The sequence below is a fragment of the Phocoena sinus genome, chromosome 1 (genome assembly GCF_008692025.1).
Source record: "Phocoena sinus isolate mPhoSin1 chromosome 1, mPhoSin1.pri, whole genome shotgun sequence".
Lineage (NCBI taxonomy): Eukaryota > Metazoa > Chordata > Mammalia > Artiodactyla > Phocoenidae > Phocoena > Phocoena sinus.
In genome coordinates, this window is record NC_045763.1 from 154,137,074 (window position 1) to 154,163,826 (window position 26,753).

The 26,753-nt window shown below is 49.9% G+C and overlaps 1 protein-coding gene across 2 annotated transcripts in view; it reads right to left on the bottom strand.

Annotated features, from left to right (window-relative positions):
* The window catches only part of ADORA1 (adenosine A1 receptor), a 34,731-nt gene extending 8,204 nt beyond the window's left edge, over positions 1–26,527 (bottom strand). For both annotated transcript variants that reach the window (XM_032608643.1, XM_032608634.1), the window contains exon 1: positions 25,679–26,527. In XM_032608643.1, the coding sequence (XP_032464534.1) occupies positions 25,679–26,019 (341 nt within the window). In that variant the 5' untranslated portion in view covers positions 26,020–26,527. The remainder of the gene's footprint in view (positions 1–25,678) is intronic.
* Positions 26,528–26,753: the final 226 nt, after the last annotated feature.

The window sequence follows — 26,753 nt, forward strand, 5'->3', positions numbered from 1 at the left end:
AGAACACCGCGGGGAGAGCGTACTTCAGCCATCCGGATAAGAGGCGAGGTGGTGAGCTCTCGTGGGCGGCAGTGGGGAGTGGGGAGGAGTGCCTGGCTGTCAGATGTGTTTGGGAACAGAGCCAACAGGACCTGTTGCTGAGTTTGGATGTCCAGGTGAGAGAATGCACCATCAGGATGACTCTCATGTTTTGATCCCGACCACTGAAGGGAGAGTGGGGCCATTCCCTGACCCTGACTCCTCTCTGGCCAGGGGCCCTTCCCCTACTCCCAATCCTGTTGCACTCACTCAGGAAGTCCAGACCACACTACTGGACACTTCTTTGTGTGCACCTCCCACCTGGGGCCTTTGCACTTCCTGCTCACCTCCCTGAGAGGGCTGGGAAGGCTCCTTCCCCCACGTCCAGATCTCAGCTTAGATGTCACCTCCTCAGAGGAGATTCCCTGGCCACCCTGCAAAAGAAGCCCTTCACTCCATAGCCTTCTGCCGTTTTTCATTCTCTTGATAGAGCTTATCACTTCCTGACTCTCTGAATCCATTCATCTACCACCCCCCCACAACTGCTTCCTCTCTCGTTTAGATATAGATATAAATATGTAGGTGTTTAGGAATTTATTATGTTTCTCTCCAGTGGAATGTAACTCCATTAGGACAGAGATTCATTTTGCAAGTTCACCAACTGTGTTCCCAGTACCTAGAAAAGTACTCAATAATTATTTGTTGAATGAATGAGTAAATAGATGTAAAAATGGATACATGAATCCATATATCCATTTATTCAGTCATTTATGATTTATTCAATGACAAATACATTTTATTCAATGATAAATAAATAAATGATAAATAAATAAAAGTGATAAATTAAAAAAAATTATTCGATCATTCATGATTAATTGAGGACCTACCATGTGAGTACGTCAGGGAACCACAGGTAAGGATTAAATGGTAGGTGTTCAATTAGAGACAGTCAGATTAGAAAGGCATAGCTGAAGTCTTAGAAGCAATTACAGTGCCCTGGATGAAAAAAATCTTTCCCCTGTTCATTACCCACTGGGCTAGAAGCTGTGGGGATCTGCTGCTAAGTCAGATAACTACTGGTCCCCTACTTAAGTCCTGTGACATAAGGTTGCTCCGATGAGGGCCCCTTATGAGAGGTATGAGTGAGTGCCACCAGGCCACCAGCCAGCCTCCAGCACATCCATGGCAGCCCTGAGCCCCGGCTCTGTCCCTGCATACTGTGAGACCAGCAGAGGCTACCCCGGGCCAGAACTAGCCTCCCCAGAGTCTTCCAGAGCAGCATTTCCAACTCAAGCTAAGCCCCAGCAGGAGCCATGAGCCTGCCTGAGCTCTCCATTGGTCCTTTGCTTCATGAAGAGGCCCCTTTCATAGGTGGGATCAAATCCAGTCGGAGGCCTGACTGCACAGAGGGGTGTCCTCTGTCTGCCTACAGCCTCACAGGAGGGCTCTTCCTGGACACCACTGGGAACTGACTTTTAGGCTGACTCTGAGGACATGAACAATAAGCCTCCTCAGAACAGGAAAAGCTCAGGATGCCATCAGGTGGTGAACACACCAGGGGACCGAGGCAGGAAAGATGCATTTGACAGAGGAAAGAGAAGGGGGGCAGGCGGCATAGAGATCCGCAAAAACTCTTTGGTGGACCAAGAACTGACCAACGGAGGAAGGTGCTCAGAGAAGCTACTCCATCACTGTAGAAAAAAGGCTGGAGTGTGCTGGTCCTGAAGCTGTATGTCCTCAGCTTCCCCTCCTTGCCCTGCCCCGCTCTGAGCCGCGGGGGGAGGGCGGCTGACCCCTGCAGGCTGCATTTCCCAAGCTCCTGGGTCGCTGGGTTCATGGAAGGCATTGGAGTGCTGGAGGAAGGAGGTGGAAGGATATTTCCACCCCCCTCTCTCCGTCACAGATGGGTCTCAGGCAGCGGTTATATCTCTTCCTTGGCTCTACCTCCCACCAGCCAGGCCCCTTATGGTTTCAGCGTCCACTAGCCCCCTGTAGCCCCTGGGCTCCAGGACCACCTCCTTCCTTTGCCCTTCAGCCTAGGGGTAGCTTCCTGTTGTTGCTAATGTCTGAGTTACCTCACTATCCCCTATTTGACTTCTTAGATGCTTCATCACCTGTGTGACCAATTCCTGGCATTAAAAGCCCTCAGCTGTAAACGCCTAAAGCGATTTCCATGTTCCTGGTTAGATCCCAATGGTTCAGGAGTGAAGCTGGAGCAGGAAAAATTGAATGTAGTTATCACAAAGAACTCCCTCCTTGAGGGATGAGAGAACTGACCGGACGCTTAATAAATATGTGTTGACTCAAAAGAAGAGAGAGAGAATCCACAGGATGGGTTTGGAAAAGGCTAAATATGGCTCTGTTTGAAGGCAGGGGTGATGAAGTGTCCTGTGAACCGCTGAGACCAGGGCAGGGTCCTCAGGTCTGGCTGTCCCTGTTTCTTGTCACCAAGGCACTGGGCATGCGGCTGGGTAGGGGACCGGAGCATGTCTGCATCTTTCTGCAATGGGCAGTTTGGAGAGTCTGGGACTGAACCCTCCATCTTCCCTTCCCACTTTCTTGCCTTGTAGGAAGGAGCGATATTCCACAGCTCTGGTGACCTCCTTCCTTGCCTCCCTCCTTATCATTGATCTCAGCTAGTTGTAACTGGAAACTTGGATCTGAGGGATCCAAGGGAAGTCAGGGAAGTCAGGCTTTAGGACTATAAACCACTTCCTTCAGAGAAATTCTCCCTCTCAAAGGAAACAGGAAACCGGATACAATCAAAGGCACTGGGCACACTCCAGGGGCCAAATATTTAACGGTAACATTCCCCGGGGGAGTCTGGATCAGGGACCCTGGGGAGGGACTTGGATGTCTGGGTCCTAATAATCCTGCCTTGAATCTTGCTTGCTTCAGGACCTGTGGCATCACCCACCAATTCTAAATATCAGTGTCACCAATCCCCAAAAGGGGGATCCGTTGGACACCCTCAAGGCTAGTTTGCAGAACTATAGAGAGCGGGCCCAGACACTGAACTCCTTGAAAGAAGAGAGCTGGATAAATTCGTTAGGCTAGTAGCATAATGGGCCTTGGAAATAACTCCTGGTCACGTTCTGAGGACAAACAACTCAACAGCCTGGTGGGAAAAACAATTATGTCTAGGTATGTGACCCAGTAGCGTCCTCTATTCTGAACGTCCTCTGTTCTCCCTGCTTCAGATTCAGAGCCCCTTCCTTGAATCTGGGAGTGAGCAGAAAAAACATAGCCCCTGACCTAAAGGAGTTCTCCATCTGATGGGGAAGGTATAGCCCCTGAGCAGAGGGAATGCCCAGTCTGATGGGAGAGCAGCCCAGGCTAAATAAAACATACGAGGCCAAAGTTCCTGGCGTCAACCCCAGACTGAAAGGTGGCACAGGTAACTGACATTGCAAGTCCTACCTCAGGCCTGTGTGCCTGTGACAAAGCCCCTCTCCTCTCTGGTTGCATCCTCTCATCCTTACAAAGAGGGGCTGGGATTTGTCCAGTGCACCTGATCCAGAGGAGGCTGCAGGGGGTAGTGTAGGGAGGGAGGTTCTCAGGTTTGGGGAAGGCATATTTTCAAAGTATACTTGCCTACAATCCCCAACCCTTTCCCACAGTCCGGGGCATATCAGAATGTCCCCACACAGGCAATGGGAGGCCCAGGGACTGCACTTTGACACAATCCCCTAGGTAATTTTGAGATGCAGCCACCTCCTCCCCGGCCCCAGTCCTCTAGCTCCTGAGACCACTGCAGCCCCACATCCCAGTGACAGGGTGGTCTTCAGGGAGGAGGGTGTCTGACCTGAGCTGTAAACTCAGGACAACTGGACCCAGACCTCAGCATTCCCAGCCATTTCCTGCTCTGAGATTTGATTCTCTCCAGCTCTTGGGGTAAGGCCAGGATGGTGAAAATACCAAGGGCAAATTACCCCACCTGCTGTGGGAGACTTTCTGACTCATTCGGCAGTATGGAAAAAAATTTTCCTGTCTGCATATGGATTTAATGACCTACGAGTGGCTGGCGCAGTGAGGCCTTACTGGGATGACCACTGTAGTAAAGGGGGTCAAATTTCTTTTCCAACTAAGTGGAAAGACCTGACATTATAGGAAAAGGGAGCTGATTGAATCATTCCCCAGCAGCCTCTCTGGTCTTTGCAGACAGTGGTCACTTTTAATAGGTGGCAGGGAATCCTGCAGCCTGGCTGGCACATCAGGAGGGTGAGGGCAGGAGGGAGCTGGAAATGTGCAGAGCTCCCCAGGCTTGAGAGAGCAGGGGGCCCACGCTGCCCATCAAGGTGCCTGCAAGGACAGCAATGACATGAGGACCCCCAGAGCGGGGCAGTCCTCCCTTGGAGCACCTCACTGTGGTGGGAACCAGCAGACCTCGGTTCCGGTCCAGGCTTTGTTGGGAGGGAATGAGCTGGCCTTGGGTGAAACTCCTCTCCTTTGGGGGCATCTCTATCCTCATCTGGATGATGTAGGACTGAATGAGATGTTTCCCAAGCTCTGGCAGGTCAAGTTCCCCTCTTCTGAAATGTGTCAGATCATCTTATACGAAGAGGTGAACTTGGCACTAGTGGAGGGAGGGAACACCAAAAACCAGTTTGGGGATGGGGATCCCAGGGGCAGTAGTTGAGAGGCACCTACAACTCCCCAGAAGGGAGTCCCCCCTCTAAGGATTTCACGCTCCAGCTATGTGCCCCATGGAGAGGAAGATGGGAAGCAACATGGAATGGAAAGAGAAATAAATGTTTGTTGTGAGTGAATGAATGAAGGAATGAATGAAGAGTGCTGCGGAGCCAGATCTGAGTTCAAGCTGTGGCTCTCCCAGTTAACAGCCTGTGGCCTTGACCAAGTAAAAATTTCTTGAGCCTTGCTTTTGTCCTCAGCGTAACGGCACAAGAAGACTTGCTTGGCAGGCTCACTGGGGCCATGAGGCCCCTCTGTGAATAGTGGCAGCTGGTGTCTAGTGTTATCACCACCCCTCTCCCAAGGATGTCCCCGACTCCCCCAGAAAATACAGTCAGCTCCTGAAGAGATACAAAACAGGTTGCAGTGACACAGACAAACAAAAAGTTATTTGTTTCACTTTGGAAAGACTGGTCACATGGCTTTAGTATCCATTTTGCACTCAGCTCTCCTACCTAACTCAACCCTGGTACAGAATTAGTCTGTGTTCCCTGATCTGTCTGCCTAGCATCTGAGTCTTGGGTGGGGAGCAGATAGGGATGTGGGAGCTTGCTGAGCCCAGCACAAACCCCACACAGGGCCCTGGTGAAGCCACACTTCCTGGCTAAGCGCAGGAAAGCTCTCTTGAGTAAGTGGCCAGTGTAGAGACTGGAGACGGGCGAGGCAGACTCAGGGGGAGCTCATGATGTCCCTTCTCCCACCTCCCTTCTGCATATCTCCTGGCCTGTCTGGAACCAGAGTACTCAACATCTGCCTGAAGGCCTGTTTCCCTCTAGGGACCATGATCCAACTCTGGCCAGAGAGACAATATATAGATTCCAGAGCAGCCCAAAGGCAGTGGTCCACTGAGAGCCAGAGAGCAGACCCAGTGCCCTAGTGCCCAGAACCTGGAGTCACAGGGGCTGGCTTGGGGGACAGGGATGCTTGCCCTGAGGAGGCAACTGCTCTCATAGGGCTTGGGGTCTTTCTCTGCTTTAGCTGCCTGGGCCTTCAGGGCTCCCTAAAGTTCATAGCATCTAGCCCTCTATTCTAGAAAAGATGCAACAGATGGCAGGATGTGGGAGGAGGACAGAGAAGACAGGGAGACTTTTGTCCTCTTTCTAAAGAAAGGTCCCACCTTCACCCTCAGACCTCCCTCCATTCCATCGCTTGTACTTTTACATCAGAAAGTCCTACCCAGGGGCTTCCCTGGTGGCGCAGTGGTTAGGAGTCTGCCTGCCGATGCAGGGGACACGGGTTCGTGCCCCGGTCCGGGAAGATCCCACACGCCGCGGAGCGGCTGGGCCCGTGAGCCATGGCCGCTGAGCCTGTGTGTCCGGAGCCTGTGCTCCACAACGGGAGAGGTCACAACAGTGAGAGGTCTGCATACCACAAAAAAAAAAAAAAAAAAAAAGAAAGAAAGTCCTACCCAGGATCTAACTTCAGTCCCTCTTGCTACACCACAACCCAAGGCAGTCCTGCCCTTGGGACCTGGAAGAAGTTGCAGTCATATTCTCCCAGGTCCTGGACTTTCTCCCCACTTCACATCCAGGTTGGTGGAGTTTGGAGCCCAGATAACAGTGGTAAGAACCCCAGCACCCAGCAGTTTCCCATCATCCCTGCTTGGTGCCTCTTGTTGCTTTCTGTGTCTTACGTCCCAACACATGCCTATTCACCGAGCCCCACAGCGTGCGGGAACATTTACATGAAGCTGCAGGCCAGGCCCAATCCAGGAACCAGTGCAGCCACTCAGGTAGCGGCACGCAGAAGAGTTTAGCAACAGCTATCAGCCCTGAGCCCTGCCCCACCCTGCCCCTCCAACGCCCTGCATTTGCTGCAGGTTTTCCTCCTCTTTTCTGCCCCAGCCCCAGAGATGAGCTGGGGATAAGGGGGATCCTGATGCAGTGGAAGGTGGGGAAGCACCCAGTCTTGCCCAGGTAGATACAGGCTGGGCATACAGTCCCCTGCCCAGGACAGCATGCAGCAGGATCCCCTGGATCAAGGTGGGAGCTGATGCCCTCCTCTTCCCCATGTGGGGCAATCAGTAAAATTATTTGTTTCCTCCCTGAGCATATAACTGCCAACCCCCCAAGAGCAGGAGTCAGGTCTGGTTCAATGTTGTATTCCTAGCACCCACTGTGGTATCTGGTACACAGTACGGCACACAATAATATTTTTAGAAAGGAAAATAGATTCATATAAAATGCTCAATTAAAACCAGAGAAGGCGGAAAAGAGAAGGTAGGGGAGAAACAAACAACAAACCCAATGAACAGAAAAGTTACCAACACGGTAAACATTAATCCAATGATATCAATAACCACTTTAAATGTGAGTAAAGTAGGAAGGAGGGTAAGCGGAAGCCACTTTGAAGCTTTTTGCTTCTCTCCACAACATCCCTCCTGGCAGGTAGAAGACCCTGCACCCAGCCCACCCAGATGAGGGACCTTCCATAGAATCCTTGAGATTTCCATTCCAAGTTTCTGTCCCAGTCACCCAGTCACTTTCCATTATAAGTCATCCAGCTTAATACGTTAAGCCACTTAATTAGGTGGTTCTAACTACAAGACCAGCCCTTCCCCTCACAGCCGTCCCTGGGTGGAAGTAGGGAACGGTCTGTTCTCAGGGAGCTGCCCTACACCCCTGTGATTTGCGCCAGGATAACGGAGCAGCATGGAGCCGCTGGCAGCATCCCAGAGCAGGGGTCTGGAGAGGCAGCTTCTCTGAGCATTGATCAATGACCATATTTTCAGTCATTTCTGCCACTCTGCAAAGCCCAATAAATCACTCACATCTGCCACGACCCTCGATGCGGGAATCACACATTATGACGTATGTGGGAGCGGAGGAAGCTTATTATATCCAAACCTTTTTTTCCCATCCACCATTCACAAAAAACGTCAAAGTGCTGTGCTCAGAGCCACAAAAAAGAAAATGCAGATTGCTGACAATAACGGGCCTTGGGGACTCAACCAGGCAAGAATCAGGTAGGACAGGCACTGCAGGCACAGGGTGGGGACACCAAAGTGGCCTCCCTCACCCAGCTGATATTAATACCAACAATATGGGCCATGTGGAAGGTCCAACTCTAGGGTCCCCAACTTTCAAATCCCACAAAGGCCTGACCACCCAAAACTCTCCCTCTCTGACCTCCATAGCTGGTACCCACTATCTCCAACAGAGTTACACCAGTTGGCCGAGGAAACAAAAGGCTTCACATAACACAACACTGGCAGGCGTGTGACAGGCATTAGAGGGCCTGGGTTCTAATCACACTCAAACTTACTGTGTTAGCAGATTACATCACCTTTCAGAATCTTAGCTTCCTTATCCAAAATGGAGCTGATATCTGCCTAGCCCACCTCCCAGTGTTCCTATGGTAACCACTTGGCATTGAGCTTTACATACAGTCTCTCCTTTCCTCTTCCCACAATCATCTTAGGAGGGAGGCGGCATCTCCGCAGGTGAGAAGACTGGGTAACTCCCTCAAGGTCACAGAGCTGGTGGTCAGAATTGGAACTGCAACTCAGGTCAGCTGCGTCCCAAACCAGGGTTTTGTGTTTCACACAATAATATCCCCATGAGGCTGTGAGGACTTTGAGAATAGGGACTATAGTCTTATGTTCCCCAGTACCCCTTATTGTCCAAGCTTCTCAGACTGCAATGTGTGTGAGAAGCAAGGCCCAATGGCATTCAGCCTAATGCTGGCCCAGAAGTAACCCTCCCCACCCTTGTTTGGGGAGAAGCCTGTCTGAGGAGCCCAGAAAAAGGAAAGGCATTGTCTTGGACCCTGCAGGAAACAGGAACTCAAATCCCTGCCAGGTCCCTTGCAAACCACCCGTGTGACTTGTTTCTGTTAATGGACAGCCACCTCCACCATATGGAGAGAGGAAAGGCAGGGAGCCAGGGTGGGAGAAGGGAAGGCAAGAGGCTCCCCACCTCAGCGAAATGATAGTGGGGTGCACAGCTCTCCTCACAAAGCATTTCAGCTTGCCTGATAGGGCAGATTCTGTTGTTGCCTTTTTTTTTTTTTTTTTTTTTTGCGGTACGCGGGCCTCTCACTGTTGTGGCCTCTCCCGTTGCGGAGCACAGGCTCCGGACACGCAGGCTCAGCGGCCATGGCTCACGGGCCCAGCCACTCTGCGGCATGTGGGATCTTCCCGGACTGGGGCACGAACCTGCGTCCCCTGCATCGGCAGGCGGACTCTCAACCACTGCGCCACCAGGGAAGCCCCTGTTGTTGCCATTTTACAGAGGCCCAAGAAGGTTCAGTGAGTGCCCAAGGCTATAGCTTGGCTGATTAGTGTTTGAGCTGAGACTGAACCCAGGTTCCTCTGAACCTGGCCCAGTGCTCTTTGCGGCATGCATGCTACCTGTGGGTGGCAGAGAAGGTCTCCTGGAATCCCTCACAACACTCAGCCCTAGGACCCAGCCCGGGGTCGGCTGGGCTGCCTCTCTAGCCCACCTCCTCCATTCTCACTTCCACGGACCCCATGGGATTATTTCTGCTGCCATGATGTTAGCAACACCTCCTGATTTAGCTTCCCTGCACTTGTGATCGAGGTAGCTGTGCAAATGAGCACATGCAGGCCCTAGAACCTGAGAGAAAGCAGGCAGGGCCTAAAGGAAACCAGATGGCAGGTCAGGCCAGGCCTGTGCCCACTAGCAGCCTCTGTCCCAGAAATCTCAGCCCTCTTAGCTCGGCCTGTGCCAATTTCTCTTAACTGCAAAATCTTGTGTTCTGCCTCCATCTTAGCCTAGAAGCTCTCTGAGGACAGGGGCTATAGTTCCCCACAGTCTGGAAATCCCTGAGGAGAGTGGCTGGGTTAGTCGGTATATCACAAGCAGCATTCACTTTGGTATCTGGTAAGCTGGTACAAATCCCAGTTTTGCTAATTACTAGCTGGATAACTATTTTCCAGTTCCTTTACCTCCCTGGTTCTCTTATTTCTTTATTTGTAAAAATGGTGTTGATGCCAGCCTTGCAAGGCTAAATAAAATTAAATATGCTACCAAAGAAGGCACTCATCACTGTTCCTGACATGGAGGGGACACTCAGCATGCAGGTACTCCCTCTGCCCCAAGACCACATGTCTCCTTCCTCAGGATCCTCTCCTGTCAGGCAGCCCCTGGACTCATGGAGAAGCTTGAAGCAGAGGGGGACTGTACCCAGAACAGTGACAGAGCACACCTCACCTGTGTATACGGCTCTATGCACCTCCGAGCCGTGCCACGGCCACTTCTCCAGGTGGAGCTCACCAACATTAGGCCATGGCATGCATGTAAAGGAACCTCTCAAGCCATAGTTGAGGGTGGCTGTATTAACTGTCTGCCCCAACTGCGACAGAGACAGAGAGACACACGTGTGCATGCCGCTACCCATCCATCGTCTTCCCTCCCATGAAACGGCAGGAAAGGGGAAGAACAAGCCCCTGTGATACTGGAGAGAGATGGTGGGTTTACATTATTTTCACGTGTAATCCCCTCAATAATCCAATGAGGAAGATGTCATTATTTCCATTTTACACGTGTAAAACTGAGGCTCAGAGAGTTTGGGCAAGATCATAGAACAAGTAAGTAGCAGAGTTAGGACTGAGAGAGCAACATTGCCAGCCTGACGCCTAAGGCACTCAGAGCTCTGTGCCTCTCAGCGTCCCTTCTTTCCTCAGACTCAGCACACACACTGCGTGCTGGATCCTTGCAGCAGCCCTGAGAAGTCAGGCAGGGACTGTGCGTCCCCTTTGCTGAGGAACATGCAGCGCCGGGGAAGTGAGGTGGCTTGTCCAAATGGGTACAGCGGCAGACAGTTCCAGTCTCTGAGTTCCGGCTCCGGGTCTCTCTCTGTACTGGGTGAATTCGGGGATCAGGTCTCCCTGGTTTGGGAGGGGGTTCCCCTGTTCTTGATTCTCCTCCCAAGTGTTTCCCTTGAACATTTTTTTCTTTAAACCTTGACAGTAGACCGAGCTCAGACTCAGGCCATGTTCTGACAGGAAGACTGCGGCCTAGAGAATGGCCCCTCCTTGCCTGCGTGGACTTCAGTGGTGGGAGGTGACAACCGCTCCTGTGCAGACCCCTTGAGGCCCTGGAGCTGCCCATCATGGAGGAGTTAAAGCCCAGCAGTAGCCTGCACATCCAGTCGCTGTGAGTTCCCTCCCCACCAGGCCCAAGGCGCCCGCCCACCTCGTGTGGTCAGGGAGCTGCTGGTGTGGAGCCTCCACTCCACTGAGTGCTGGAGATGCAGCACCGTCTCCCAGCAGCCAGGAGAGCTGTCTACAGCTCGAGCAGGTGGTAGACAGTGTGGCACGACACCCGAGGGGGAAGAGGGAAGAGGTTTTCTCTTTAAACGTCAGCTCCAAAGACAAACTCAGCCCCTCTGCCAGGTGTGCGGCAGCACCCACTTCCTGATCCTTCTTACTTCCCGGGGACAGTTGTGTCTGTCTCTCGGGTCTCTGCTCCACTCATGTACCCACAGCCCGGCAGCCAACATTAGCTCCTTCTGCCACCTCCATGCCAGGCAATCAGGCCAGCTCTTGGGCGGTACTCTGCAGGCCAGAGGACAGCTTGGGGTGGGGGTTTGGGAGCCTCCCCACACACACCCAGAACCAACTCATCCCTGAACAATGCAGCCATTTTCCTCTTCTGAGAGCACTCCTTTATAGATAACTCTCTGCAGTAGGGATAAGGAATTGTGCCCATTCTATAGGTGTGGAAACTGAGACCCAAAGAAGTAAGTGATTTACTCCAAATCACCCAGCAGCAAGGTTGGAGTCAAGGCTCAAGTGCAGGTCTTTTCATTCATCCATTCAATTGTTCATTCAACAATTCCAGTTACACTTAGATGTTGTGTGACTCATAATAAGTTGTTTAACCTCTCTGAGCCTCAGCTTCCTCAGAAAATGTGGAAAATAGGAATATATTATTACTATTAGAAAACACTATTAGTGCCTCTTCATAAAATTGTGCAAGGATTTAAATAAGAGAATCCACATAACGTATTTCGCAAAGGCCTAGCAAACGTTAGGTGTTCGAGAGTCACTTGCTACTATTACCGTTCACTTATTGGTCAGGCATCAGATACCGAAAATGGGCAGAAACCATGCTGGGCACTGTGAAGGAGAGTTGAATAGGCTTGGACCCCACCCTCAAGTTGCTCACAGGCCAGTGAAGGAGGTTACCTCGGTGCAATCTGACAAGGGCTGTGTTACAGGGGAGCATGGGGAGCTGTAAACATACCAAAACAAGGAAGGTTTCTGGGAGGAGGTGTCATCTGAGTTGACTATTAACGAATGAGTAGGAATTAGGAAAGAAAAGGGAACGGATTTCTGAGCGGTGTGTGTGTGTGTGTGTGTGTGTGTGTGTGTGTGTGTGTTTGTGTGTGTGTGTTTTAGACATGGTCTTAGATGTTAAACATCCTTCTTTCATCTTCCTCCTCAACTCCAAGGCCTGGACAGGTTAAGATATAACTGGCTAGGAGGCAGGGAAGGTGAGTTTTGACCACAGGTAAAAGGTGGGGTGGGGTTGAGCATCCTAGGCTGGGGGAGTAACCTTGGCCCTGTGTGCTTGTGTGTGGGCCAGGCCTGCTCAGGCCTCCTGCTGCGTGACAGCTGGTAAATTGTCAGTCTTGCCCAAGAGACTGTGGGTCTGTGCCATTGAGGGCAGGACTTGTGTTGTCAGAAAACATTTCTTAACTTGCACATATAAACTGTGTTCCTACGTCAAGGAAGATTAATGGTGGGGGTAGGGCATGAGGGTTGGGTGGGGCACAAACAGGAAAGAGATTAGCCTTGTTGGGACTCTTCCCAACAAGGCCTTGAATGAGGGACTGGGGTGGGCGGGGCCAGGGGTGAGCAAGCAGAATTGAATGTATGGTCTGAAAACCCAGGATATAATTTTTTGACCTTTAAAAATAAAAAGCTATAGCTCCCTACACACACACACACACACACACACACACGCACACACACACACACACCACTAAGAGCCTGAAGCCACCGTGGCCTCCTGTCATGATTACAGGTGATGACGGCAGAGGGAAGGTGTCATGCCTTCACACCCCTCTCTGGCTTGCTGGCTGCTCCTGAGCCTGACAGAGCTGCTGAGTGGTTTCTGCGTCTCTCCCCTGCCCTTGCTGGGCCATCTGAGGATGGCAGCCCCAGGAGCCCATAATGTGGGGTACGGGGTGCTGTATTTACTCTGCAGAGGATGGGCCACCATGGCAGGTGTGTCTGCTGAGCACAGCAAGTCCCCAAACACACCAAACGTCTTCCTCCCCAGAGAGGATTTACGGAGCTGCCAGCCCCCAGCGGAGCCCTTGCTTCGGCTCCCTCAGAGGCCAACCGTCCAGGCAGGGCTGGACAAGGCCTTGGGAAGACAAGCAGAGCTCAGGAGGGACTATTCACACCCTTTCCTCATAGAAACAGGAGCACGGGGACCAACAGGAGCTGAGCTGGGGGTCAGGAGGCCAGAATACTCCCCCCTAACTTGCCAGGTAAGCTTGAGCGAGACCCTTTACTCCTCTCATCTCCTGGGGACGTTTTAATGAACTAACCCTTCACTCTCCAGTACCTGCGTTTGCCCTCTGTGGGTGAATGTAAAATTTCCCACTGACTTCTTCTCTACCTGGCTACTCAGTCTGCCCCACTAAGGCTTCCTTCGCCCCACAGACACTGATTCAGCCACCTACTGAGTGCCAGCCAGGCATGTGTTGTTAGGTACTGAAATACAATGAGCGAGGCAGATGGAGAGAACCACACCCTGCTCTCACAGAGTACGCAACTCATCTCGATGAGGACTTGTCCCAGTGGAACTACAGCGGCCACACAGCAAGTGGTATGTGAGAACCAAGTTTGGATTATTTGACGATAGTAACAGTCCCCATTTACTGAGTGCCTACTATGTGCCAGGCTCTTAATGTATCTCATCCCTAAGCCTCATTACAACCTTTAGAGGAAGTATTAAGAAGCCTGTTTTGCAGAAGAGAAAATGGAGGCTCAGAAAGGTTAGGTAACTACTCCAAGATGACACAGTTCCAAGTACCTGAACTTACTGTCTGGGGAGACCGCCCTTACCCTTCATTCGACTCGCGTACCTCCATAAAGCAGGGGGAGAGAGATGTGTCTCTGAAAAGGTGATCGTTAAAAATATCTGGGGTAAAATAAGTCATGGGAATGTAATATACAGCATAGGGAATATAGTCAATAATAGTGCAATAACTTTGTATGGTGACAGACAATAACTAGACTTATCCTGGTGATTATTTTGTAATGTATAAAAATATGAAATCACTATGTTGTACAACTGAAACTAATATTGTAAGTCAATTATACTTCAATAAAAAAATGAAACAAAAAATCTGGGGTAGAGGGGCTTTTTTTCAACAGACCTTTCCCTCTGGTGCCCCCAAGAGAATCACTGCCTGGGACATTGCATTCTAGCTGGGTGGGTGTGCATCAGAGCTCTTGGTTCCACTGGGCTAGAAAAAAAGGGCTAAGAAGTAGCTCTTGCTCTGCTGTAGTCTCGGCCCCTGCTCTCCCAGGGGTGGGAAGCAGAGAATTGGAAGCCTGTGGACTCTGAGAGCAGGCTGCATGGTGAGAGCTGCAAGGTCTGGCCCTCAGGTTCTGCACCAACCTCACCAACTGCACTGCAAAGCTTTTTCTCTGCTACACGAGGCAAAAGATAGTTTCTGCACAGAAGAGCTGACAGTGCTCCACCAAGCAGTCCAGAGCGACAGAGACCCTGTCCCCGTGTGCCCTATGCTAGCCTTGGGGCTCCCCCGGCCCTCCTGCTTTGCCCATCAGGGCTAGGCTGGAGCCGATACTTGATAACTGCCTGCTTATTGATTGACCATCTTCTCTGCTGCATTAGCTGAAACTGGGCCACCCAGTGCCCAATATAGCAGCTGTGAGAGGACCCTGCTGAGGAACTGGGGAGGAACGACCACTGTGCAGGGGATTAACACAATCCCCAGTGTCAGGCCACTAGTGGGTTCCAGCGATGAGGGTGGGAAATGAGGCTGTGAAGGTACAGAGCATCCAGGGAGAGTGACCACCTGACTGAGGATGGGTAGAGAATTGGGGGGTCTTAGCTATCACAGAAGCTACTGTGTCTCATTCTGAATAAAGCCTGGCAAGAAGGACGAACCCGCAACTCTGCTGTCTCCTTCTGGAAGCTTTAGGGAGCTTCCCTAAAGCCACATGTCCTTATTGCTGTGGTTTCAGCCTAAGAAAGCCAAAAGCCTGCTGAGAAGTGAGGTGGGAACAGTAGATGGGGCAGCTGGAGGCACCCAGGAAGCTTGCTGGATATTTGAAGGACTCCTTCTTTGGTGCTGCATGAGGCAAAAGGGGGCCCATCTGTTGGACCACATGAAGGGACAGAAGCTGGGGAACAAGCAAGAGAGAGACCACTAGTGGACCCACCATTATATCACTACCACTTGAGTACCTACTAGGATCTGAATCTTCTCCCCATCCCTCCCTTCCCCACCCTTCCCTATCTCCAGAAATGGCACCCCATCCGCCCTGTGGCGTCAGCCTTAATCCTGGGGAGTCATACTTGATCCTCCTCCTACTCTGTACATCCAGTCCATCACCAGTTGGTTCTAACTCTAACATGGAATAAAACCTATTTGGTTGTGATATATTATCCTTTTTATGTGTCACTGGATTTGATTTGCTAATATTTGGTTAAGGACTTGACATTTTAAAAATGTAATCTGGATAATGTCATTCCCTGCTTAAAGCACTCAAAGGCTTCAATGTGTACCTAGAATCCTATCCAAACTCTTGACCATGAACCACATGGCCTATAAGGCCCTACCTTAGTCCTTGAGCCCTGTGAGGGCTGGACTGACACAGGGTTTAGAGAAGCCAACAAGGGCCAGGCACAGTCAATTCCAAGATGGCTTCCTTCCTCAAATACTTCTCAAGTTGTAATTGTAGCTACTTCCTTGTTTATCTGTGTCTTGGCTCTCTCCCAGCTAGTCTCTAAATTTCATGAGGGCAGGGACCAGGACCGACTTCTTGGCCACATAATAAGATACCTAATGTCTGGCATGGAGTCTGGTGCTTCTGAATTAGTGAAGGAGTGAACTTGCTGCCTCCTCCATGCCTGGGCCTGTGCATCTGAACACTCAAATTTATCACCACGAACTTCAGGTGAGCCCTTAACGCTGCCTCCGACTCCACTAGACTTTCTGAGTCTAGTCTTTCTCCTACTTCCTAAAGAATTATTTCACATTTGCTACTCTCTCCATCACCTCCTCCCTCTCAGCTGATGACCTCGCTTCCCACTTCACTAAGAAAACCGAAACGCTCCGAAGAGAACGTCACCTACCAGCACCCACATACCCTGCCTTTCTGCCTCTTGGATGATCTCCAGGCTCCTCTGAAGCCAATCCCTCTGTGTTTGCCCTAAGTCCCAGCCCTGCTTGCCTAAACAAGGACATCAATCCAGAAATTCTATCCTTTGCCCTATCATTAGTTTTGCACTCTCTACTAGATGGTCTTAGTCAGTACACAGACATACTAATGTCCCTTCTTCGCAAACAGCAAAGCAAAATGCCTTGTTTCCACTTCTCCTGACAGCTCTTGCCCCATGCCTTTACGCTCTGCAACAAAATACCTCAAAAAAGTAATCTACACCAGCTGTTTTCAATTCCATTCCTCTTCTCTCCTGAGCCCTCTCCAACTAGACTTTCTGCTCCTACCACTATTAACATTGCTCTTGCTAAACCCAATGGTAATTCTCAGTCCTCACCTCACTTGACCCATTGGCAGCCCTTGACGGCCAATCTCTTGCTCCTCCTTCATATACTCTCTACTTGGCTTCTAGGACACCACACCTGGGGCTCTGGGTTTCTTCCTATATCTGTAGCTCTCCTTAAGTCCCTTTTGCTGGTGCTTCATCATCTCCCCAAACTCTCAATGTTCAGTCCTTGGTCCTCTCCTCTGCTTTCTTAAACTTTAAAAAAAAAATTTTATATAATTTTGAAAAGTTACTTTCCATTTACAGTTATTACAAAATATTGGCTATATTCCCCACGTTGTACAATACACCTTTAAGCCTATGTTACACCCACTCCCCTACTCCTATATTGCCCCCACCCCTCCCACCCCCCGCACTGGTAACCACTGGTTTGTTCTCTATATCTGTGAGTCTGCTTCTTTTTTGTTACATTCACTAGTTTGTTGTGTTTTTTAGATTCTACAAATAAGTGATACCATACAGTATTTGTATTTCTCTGACTTATTTCACTCAGCATAACGCCCTCCAAATCCATCTATGTTGCTGCAAATGGCAAAGTTTTGTTCTTTTTTATGGCTGAGTAGTATTCCATTGTATGTATATATCACATCTTCTTTATTCATTCATCTGTTGATGGACACTTAGGTTGTTTCCATATCTTGGCAATTGTAAATAATGCTGCTATGAACATCGGGGCGCGTGTATCTTTTCGAATTAGTGTGTTCATTTTCTTCAGATATATACCCAACAGTGGAATTGCAGGATCATATGGTAGTTCTATTTTTAGTTTTTTGAGAAACCTCCACACTGTTTTCCACGGTGGCTACATCAATTTACCTTCCCACCAACAGTGTAGGAGGGTTCCCTTTTCTTCACATCCTTTCTAACATTTGTTATGTGTGTTCTTTCTGTTGACAGCCATTCTGACAGGGTGAGTTGATATCTCATTGTGGTTTTGATTTGTATTTCCCTGATGATTATCTTTTTATGTGTCTTTTGGCCATCTGCATTTCCTCTTTGGAAAAATGTCTATTCAGTTATTCTGCCCACTTTCTAATCAGGTTTTTTTTTTTTTTATGTTGACTTGTGTGAGCTGTTTACATACGTTGGCTCTTAATCCCTTATTGGTCATATCATTTGCAAATATTTTCTCCCATTCAATAGGTTGTCTTTTTGTTTTGTTGATGGTTTCCTTTGCTATGCAAAAGATTTTAAGTTTAATTAGGTCCCACTGGTTTATTTTTGTTTTCATTTCCATTACTCTAGGAGATGGATCCAAAAAAATATTGCTGCAATTTATGTCAAAGAGTGTTCTGCCTATGTTTTTCCTCTAGGAGTTTTATAATATCCGGTCTTACATTTACATTTTTAATCCATTTTGACTTTATTTTTGTATATGGTGTTAGAGAATGTTGTAATTTCATTCTTTTACATGTAGCGGTCCAGTTTTCCCAGCACCACTTATTGAAGAGACTGTCTTTTCTCCATTGTATATTCTTGCCTACTTTGTCGTAGATTAATTGACCATAAGTGCATGGGTTTATTTCTGGGCTCTCTATCCTGTTCCATTGATCTATGTGACTGTTTTTGTGCCAGTACCATACTCTTTTGATTACTGTAGCTTTGTAGTACAGACCGAAGTCAAGGAGTGTGATTCCTCCAGCTCTGTTCTTCTTTCTCAAGATTGTTTTGGCTATTCTGGGTCTTTTGTGTTTCCATACAAATTTTAAAATTATTTGGGGGCTTCCCTGGTGGCACAGTGTTTGAGAGTCCGCCTGCTGATGCAGGGAACATGGGTTCGTGCCCCGGTCCGGGAAGATCCCACATGCCGTGGAGCGGCTGGACCCATGAGCCATGGCCGCTGAGCCTGCGTGTCCGGAGCCTGGCTCCTCAATGGGAGAGGCCACAACAGTGAGAGGCCCGCACACCGCAAGAAAAAAGAAAAAAAAAAATTATTTGACCTAGTTCTGTGAAAAGTGCCATCATTATTTTGACAGGGATTGCACTGAATCTGTAGATTGCCTTGGGTAGTATGGTCATTTAAACAATATTGATTCTTCCAATCCAAGAACATGGTATATCCTTCCATCTGTGTGTGTCATCTTCAATTTCTTTCATCAGTGTCTTACCGTTTTCAGGATACAGATCTTTTGCCTTTTAGGTAGGTTTATCCCCAGGTATTGTATTCTTTTGGTTGCGATGGTAAATGAGATTGTTTCCTTAATTTCTCTTTCTGATACTTCACTGTTAGTGTGCAGAAATGCAACAGATTTCTGTATATTACTTTTGTATCTTGTAACTTTACCAAATTCATTGATGAGCTCTAGTAGTTTTCTGGTGGTGTCTTCAGGATGTTCTACGTATAGTATCATATCATCTTCATCCTCTTCTTTATTTCTACTTTCTCTCTTGGGGATCTCATCCAGCCTCATGTATTTAAACACCATCTACATGCCAATGGCTGTCACATTTACATCCCCAGCCCAGACCTTTCTCCTGAACTCCATCCTTGCATATCCATCCAACTGCCTGCTCAACAATCCACCGAGGCATTTAATAGATACACCAAACTCAACGTGTCTAAATCTGAACTCCTTTTATTGCTCCCAAAACGTGTATCACCTGCAGCCTTTCCCACCTCAGATAATGCACACTCTATATTTCCAGTTGCTTAGAACTAAAAGTTTGGTCATACTTGACTCTTCTTTCTCTCACACCCCATATCCAATCCATAAGAGAAATTTTTTTCTTCCAGATACATCCAGAATTTAAACATAGCGGCACATTCATTCAGTGGAATTCTAACAGCAATGAGAAAAAACAAAACAAAACAAAACCAAACAAGCAAAACCTACTATTTTGCTCAATAGTATGGATGAATCTCTGACATAATTTTAAGCTTCAGAAGCCAGACAGAAAAGAGTATATACTACTCAATTACCTTTATAAAAGTTCAAGAACAGGCAAAATCAATCTATAGGTAGCCTGGGCAGCTGGTAGCCTCCTTGGGGCTTGAGTTAAGAGGGAGGCTGAGGCTGAAGGGGTGATTCATGCAGCTCAAAGAGCCAGGTATCCTCCTTCCTCTCTGTTCTGTGACCATCCTGCCAAATGAGGCCAACCAGGAAGTACCATACTCCAAGCCCTCTACTCCAGGGACTGCTCTCCTCACTAAGACACAAAGAAACAGGATGCCCAGGCCTAAGAGGAATAGAGACTAGGCAATGTGGAATAGACTGGCGGCCCAGACAGTCCTGCCCTACCTAGCCCAGAAGGGCAAATGGGCAGAGAAATGCCAGGTGCACCTCTGGGGGTTTGCAATTTTGGTGAAACTGGGCAGGAGGAGCAGGGAGAGTTGGAGGAAAGGGAGTTAGGAAATATTTAACCTTATAAGAAAATCCTTACAGACAGAAGCTGTGCTATCTACTAGGAGGCAAAACCCAAAGTTCTAGGCTTGGCTCTGATCCTACAAACAATGTGAATTGTGGGTATCACTGTAGTGTTATTTGTAAAAATTAGAAATCTAGTCAAAATTATAAAAATGAGTCATACAAAATATAAAAGTCATATAAAATATGATAATCATTTATTTAAAAAAACGTTTATAGCATGCCTACTGTGTGCCAGGCATGGGGGTTACATAGGTATGTGAGCAGATGTGGTCCTGGCCCTTTTGGTGCTTACCAAGCCCAGAAAAACTACCTGGGCCAGGAGAGATGGGGAAGGAAAAATAGATCCACCTGGAGTAACTAACAGAGGAAATGAAACTGGTCTAGCGGGGGAGGGGGTCAGAGAAGGCCTCCCTAAGAAGGGGCTGTTTTAGCTAGGACCTAAAAGATGAATAAAAAGACAATCCAATATTATACCATTATAAAAATCCTTAGAAAATATTCTTTATTGACATGGGGGAAATGCTTATAATGTAACATTAAGTGTATAAAATAGGATATAAAAACCATAGATGCACTCAACTATGCAAAAGTAATTATCTATCTAACATCTATCATCTATCTATCATCTATCTAACATCTATCTATCTATCATCTATATATGTTGGAAAATTTTCTGGAACACCAGAAATTTAACAGTAGTGATCTGCAGGTGGCAGAATTACTGGTTATTTTGTCATCTTTATTCTTTTCTATATTTCTCAAATTTTTAACAATAAACATGGATTGCTTTTATGCTTGGAAATAAATATCAAACACAACACAGCCTCCAAGGCTCTGCCCCATGACCTCTGGGTAGAGGGGTTCTTCAGAAAGTATCCTGGCCATTCCCTTGCTTCCAAGCAGCACTGCTAAAGGACTCATTCCAATGTCAGCTGGGAGAAGGTTTCACCACTGATACTAATCTGGATTGCCCAGAGCGCTCTTTAGCATAATCCACTTGAAGGCTATCCCTAGTTCAAACAAAGAAATTACCTTTTTAATCACAAAGTTGACATCCTTCCATCACTTTCCCCCTCTAAGCCCACCACTAATTTGCTGACTTCACCTGTGGAGGCTGAAATTTCTCTGTGCTGTTCCTTGCAAGTAAGCCTTTTACATCAAAGGCTGGGGAGCCAGAGTCAGAATTAGGAGGAGAAAAGAGCCTGTGGCTGAGTGACCTTGAACATGCTGGAACTCTGGGCCTCTGTTTCCTCTTGTCCAAATGTGAGGGAGTTGGGCATCAGGGCTTGCTATCACTCCTCTTCTATCTCAGCCACCCTAGGCCAACGACTAATCCATCCATACAGGAGCTAGAGATGGCCTACCTCTGCCGAAAGCAGATGGCACCACCAGAGAGCAACTGTTCTGGGACCCTGAGACCACAGATGGTCACCTGCTGCAGTGCAAGCACAGGAGGCACTTTAGTTGTCCAGAAAAGCCCAGGCTAGCTGGGGGGTGCGGGGAGAGGGCTAAACTGATGCCTAAAAGCAAACATACGTTAATCTACCAGATCTCTTTCCCAGAGCTCTGGTCCAGCAGTCTGGCCTCCCCCACACTCTGCTGTACTTCCCTGGCCAGCAGCCCAGTTGGGAAGGCCTCCAGCTGTGGACAGAGGCAGGGCTGCCAGGGGCTCAACTGCCCACTGGAGTGAAGGTGAGGAGGGAGGGGGAGGCACCAAGCATGGGCTGGAGCAGAGTGCAGAGGCCATGGCAAAAATCAGAGGGGAAAAATCACCCCCGCTGACAGCCGTGAGGAAACTGCTCCATAAATCCTATAGCTTCTCGAGGCTGATTCAAAACACATATGGGCTCACCGGTTAAAGGCATCTCTGGTAGACAGACCTGGATTCAAATCCTGTCTTGGCTCCTGATAAGATGTTTGGGAAAATTACTGAACCTTCCTGAGCTTTAGACCTCAGTGTATCTATAGACGTGTCTAGAATGGGGATAACAATAACCTTTACCAGCAAGAAACTATGAGCATTAAATGAGATAAAACTATAAAAATATAGCACTGTGGGCTTCCCTGGTGGCGCAGTGGTTGAGAGTCCACCTGCCAATACAGGGGACACGGATTCGTGCCCCGATCTGGGAGGATACCACATGCCGCGGAGCGGCTGGGCCCGTGAGCCATGGCCGCTGAGCCTGCGCGTCCGGAGGCTGTGCTCCGCAACGGGAGAGGCCACAGCAGTGAGAGGCCCGCGTACCGCCAAAAAAAAAAAATATATATATATGTATATAGCACTGTGCCTAGCTCATAAGCACTAGGAGCTAAAAAACACACACAATCTTCCTAGGATTTCAACACAGTATTGGCAGGAGTCATGGTCAGGAAGGACTATAGAAACTTAGAACTGAAAGGAACCTCAGAGACCTCGAATCCAGAATCCATTCCCTTCATTTAACAGATGGTGGCAGGGGGTGTGGTGGCAAAGAGGAGGCTCAGGGGTTGAATAACTTAACCAAGAAGGTTGCACAGCTAGTTTGTAACAGCAAGGTTCCAACTCAGGTATTTCTGACTCCCAAATACCCATCACCCCTTCACCCCACACCAACCCATCTGGTCACCTTCCCACAGAGAGGGTCAGGCCTCCTTCCCACAGAGCGGGCTGTGGTGGTCAGGGAGTGGCACTCCTCACCATAACAAGCCCCCTGGAGTAGGTATCAAGTTGGCACCGAGTGCCCCCAAGAAAACCCAGGGATTCCCTAGAAGTAGGAGCTGAGGGGAATGGGATATCCATTACCAAGCATGTGGAGGTGGAAGGCAAATAACCTGTAAAATACATGTAAATAACCACAGGTTGTTGATACATCAACAATTTAAGCTTTTTTTGTTTTTGGTAACTGGATCACACTACACCACGTGAACCTTTTTTCCTCTTGGCTTTCTGCCAAGTGGAAGGAAATAAAATTTCTGGTTACTAACCAAACCATGCCTTGCTTGGTGAGGGGCCCAGCTGACTCCTGTCACTGAACGCCCCATACATGCCTCACCAATGCTTGAGCAGTATTGCCCCCTGGTTCCCAGACCACATCTACCTCTGCCTGGCTTGTCAGGGCAGGGAGCCAGGCACCTGGGGACCTCCAGCAGAAAGGTGTTGTCCCAGACCCAGCAGCCGGCTGACTCCAGCTGCCCAGGGGGCAGCAGCGCATGTGTTCCTCCTGCGGGGGGACCTGGAGTGACCCGTCACCTCAGCCCAGCCTCCAGGATCCCAGCTTTGGAAGCTAGGCCCAGCAGCCTTTCTCTAACTCAGGAGAAAGACTCCTCTCTCAGGCGCTACTGGAGTGTGGCTCTGAAGGAGCCACCTGAGCTGATAAGGGCAGCTGTGGTCAGGGCCCTGAGGTAGAATGCTGGGAAGATACAGGCCACAGCACGATGGTCAGAGGTTAGACCCCTGGAAGGCCTGCCTGAGGTACAACCATGTAAGCTCTGAAAACTCATCCAATTCAGTCAACGTTTACTGAGTGTCTGCTGTGCGCCAGACACTATGCTAGGCGTTCTGGAGAATTTGTACAAACGAACAAAATGTGGCCACTGTCCAGGTCGCTGCACTTGAGGCATGGCAGTCTAGCAAGGGAGAAAAACATGCATAAATACAGCTTAACAGTACTGGGACACTTCTCTGGAAATGCGGTGTGCCTTGTGTGCCCGCGTGTGCGTGCATGTGTATAAGGGCACATGTGTTGTCATGTAAAAGCATCAGTGTGGGGGGGTGAGGGCGCAGGGCTTGCCTATTCAGACCCACTTTGAGCCACATGTTAACAATGATAATAAAACTACAAAATAAACCTACCACTTATGGCTTGCACATACCGCCAGGTGCATTATACAGTACCATGTGCTTTATATGTAGGAGTTTATTATATTCTTCCAATCACCCTAGGAAGAAGGCACTATCATTAACGTCTCCTTTTATTGACGTGGAAGTTAAAATTGAAGGAGGTTAATAAGTGACTTTCTCAAGGTCATGCAGCTAGGAATTCATAGCAAGGATTTGAACCCAGGCCTGCATTCTTAGCCTCTGTGCGTACCTCTGCCTTGGCCCTCCAACGATAGCTCCTAAAGACCCCCAGCTCTTCAACGCTGGAGCAAGGAGCAACAGAAGCTGTCTTCTGGAAGAATGAGCCTGCAATTCTTCCAGCACAGCCATCCCCATCCCCACAGGACAAGGAGGGCACATTCTGTGGGCCCGCGACCTCTGTTACATCACGACCAGGCCTTTGGTTTGCCTTGGCACCCACTCAGTAGACCAGATTTCTTAAGCAGCCTTCCTATATTCACGTTATCTGCATGACTTTCCTAATGTGGCAACACTTTGCTATAATCACCAGGCTCAGAGGCCCAGCCCACGCTAATGGGTTGAAATCAGGTTCTTTGGTATATAGCTCAGCCACAACCTGGGGCTAATGGCAGCATGAAGGCCCCTCAGCGGCTGAGCTTACAGGGTTTCTGGGCTGCCTTCCCTGTCTTCCCTTCTCTCCTGAGCAGCAGTCTTCACCTCACCTTCCCTGGGAAACTTGGAGCTTGTGAAGGAGGTAAACAGGGCAGGAACACTGCCATCAGGGGGCTGGGACACTGGGGGAATCAGGAAGGAAGGGGAGTAGTGGAATCAAGGCTCTGCTCCCAATCAGCTTCAGGAGGTTCTCTGGATCTGTTTCCCCTTTACCAGCTCCTACTTCACCTCCCTTATAGGATCACGATGAAAAGAGGAAAACCATGGTGCATTATAAAATCTCTGAAAACTTAAATGTGTACAAATGTAATGCAAACAGGAGAAACATGGGTGCCTAGGCCTGCCTGGGCAAGTTGTCAGGTGAGGCCAGAGGCTCCATGTCCCAGGTATGGAAGCTACTCCAGGGACAGCAGGTGCTGAAGACGTCTAGAACTCCGCAGTAGAAAGGGAATCTACTGGTGAGAAGATTTAACGAGGGGGCAAGCACGCCTCACAAGAATGTCCCAGAGAGGCCAGCACTGGCAGTGTGCCCAGGCATTTGCTGGTGCTTGGTGGCCCAGGCACTGCCTGGTGACAAGATTATGGCCTGGCAGGCCCAGGGAAAGAGCCCCAATGTGGACTGGACACTTGCATGACAGGACTGCCACTATTAGGTCACCCACCCTGGTGCTGCCTGGACACAGCATAAGCACCTCTGCTGTGACCGGAAAGACAACATGGTTTTGCAACACAACAGGAACGTTAAGAGCCTGCCTCCTCCTGCCTGCAACAGCGATCCCATAAGTGGGAGTTGGGCAGAGGTAATCGGACTGTCTGTGTTCAACAGGACAGCCCTGGGGCAGGGAGCTGCCTAGCACAAGGGTATCTGCAGAACAAGAGTATCCTCAGGAAGCTTTCCCAGTTCTGGTTAGAGAAGCAGCACTGCTGTCCGTGGCGCGCCACCCTAAGCCCACCCTAGCAATCTGCTCTGCCCCTTCCACTTCCCTCGAACTGGTGATCAGCTCATTCCCAACCAGGGCTCACTGTCTACCCCGCACCCCCCGATCCCGCCCCACCCCAGGCCAGGCTGAACAGGCAGCCTCAGGTTCCCCGGCCGGGTCAGGAGAACAGCAGGGCTTCAGCTCTGGGGTCCTGAGCACTGCCAGGTTCACATTCCTCCAGCCACCCAGCCCCCTCCTGCTTCAACTTGAGTTCAGCCTGATACTGCAGGGCAGAGGAGAGGAAGGCAGACTGAGGGCTGGGGCACAATGGCCCAGAGAATATCCAGCTTACTTGGGGTCTTATGCTCTACCTTTTATCCTCTCTAGATGGCCCTCAAGCCACCCAGCATGGGGCACAGCAGGTACCTTCAGCTGCTCTGGACTCACCTGAGCGGGATCTTGACACGGAGGTAGCGGTCGACAGCGATTGCCAGCAGGGCCAAGATGGAGCTCTGAGTGAGGATGAGGACAGGGCAGGCGACCATGAGGCAGGTGTGGAAGTAGGTCTGTGGCCCAATGTTGATGAGGATGGCAAGTGGGATGACCAGAGCGCCCACTGCCACATCAGCCACTGCCAGTGACACGATGAAGCAGAAGGTGGCATCCCGCAGTGCCTGGTTCACCTTCACTGCCCAGATCACCAGCACGTTCCCAGGCACGGAGACCAGGGCGATGAGCACCTCGATGCCAATATACGCGGCCTGGAAGGCCGAGATGGAGGGCGGCATGGTGGGCACAGGCTGGGCACATCAGCAGACAGGCACCAAGGGGCAGGAGGCAAGCACCTGTGGTCACGGAAGCCTGGGGTGGGAAGGCCTGCCTGGGAAGGGGAGGGGAACCCAGGCGGCTCTGGAAGTCCAGCTGCCCTTTGGAGATGTGCCCCACTTGGCACATCTAGTGCCTGCCCAAGCTGGTGGGGTACCCTAACCCTTTCTCTGCCGGATCTTTGTCCCCTCCCCTTATCAGTCCCAGCGGATCCATTCGACAACATAAAAGAGCGGCACTCACTCCTCCACCGGCTATTTTATCAGGTGTGAGGCAGTTTCCAGCACACACTCACCCCACACGGGTCCCCAGTGCCTGGCTCTGCCTACCCATGCCCACAGAACAGGATGCAGGGAGCTCACCATCCTGTCTGCTGGTGGCCAGGGAGTCCCAGAGGCTGTGCCCAAAGTTCCGGACACCTGGTGCCACTCAGGGCTCGAGGCCGCGCCAGGCAGGGCTGGGCTCTCAGCACCGCGCGTAGCAGTTCACGGTCCTCCAGGCTCCCGCCGCAGAGCTCCTAGCCGGGCCTTTCAGGCAATCACATGGTGCGGCAGAGGCTCAGCCCGGACGATTTTAAAGAGGTAGCGCCCCTATTTCGCACCTGGGACTGGTCTGGCAGACGTGGGTCTGGAGGACTGAGCCGAGCAACAAGCCAGGGTGCGCGGTCCCCTCTCCCCAGCTTGCAGTGCACACATGC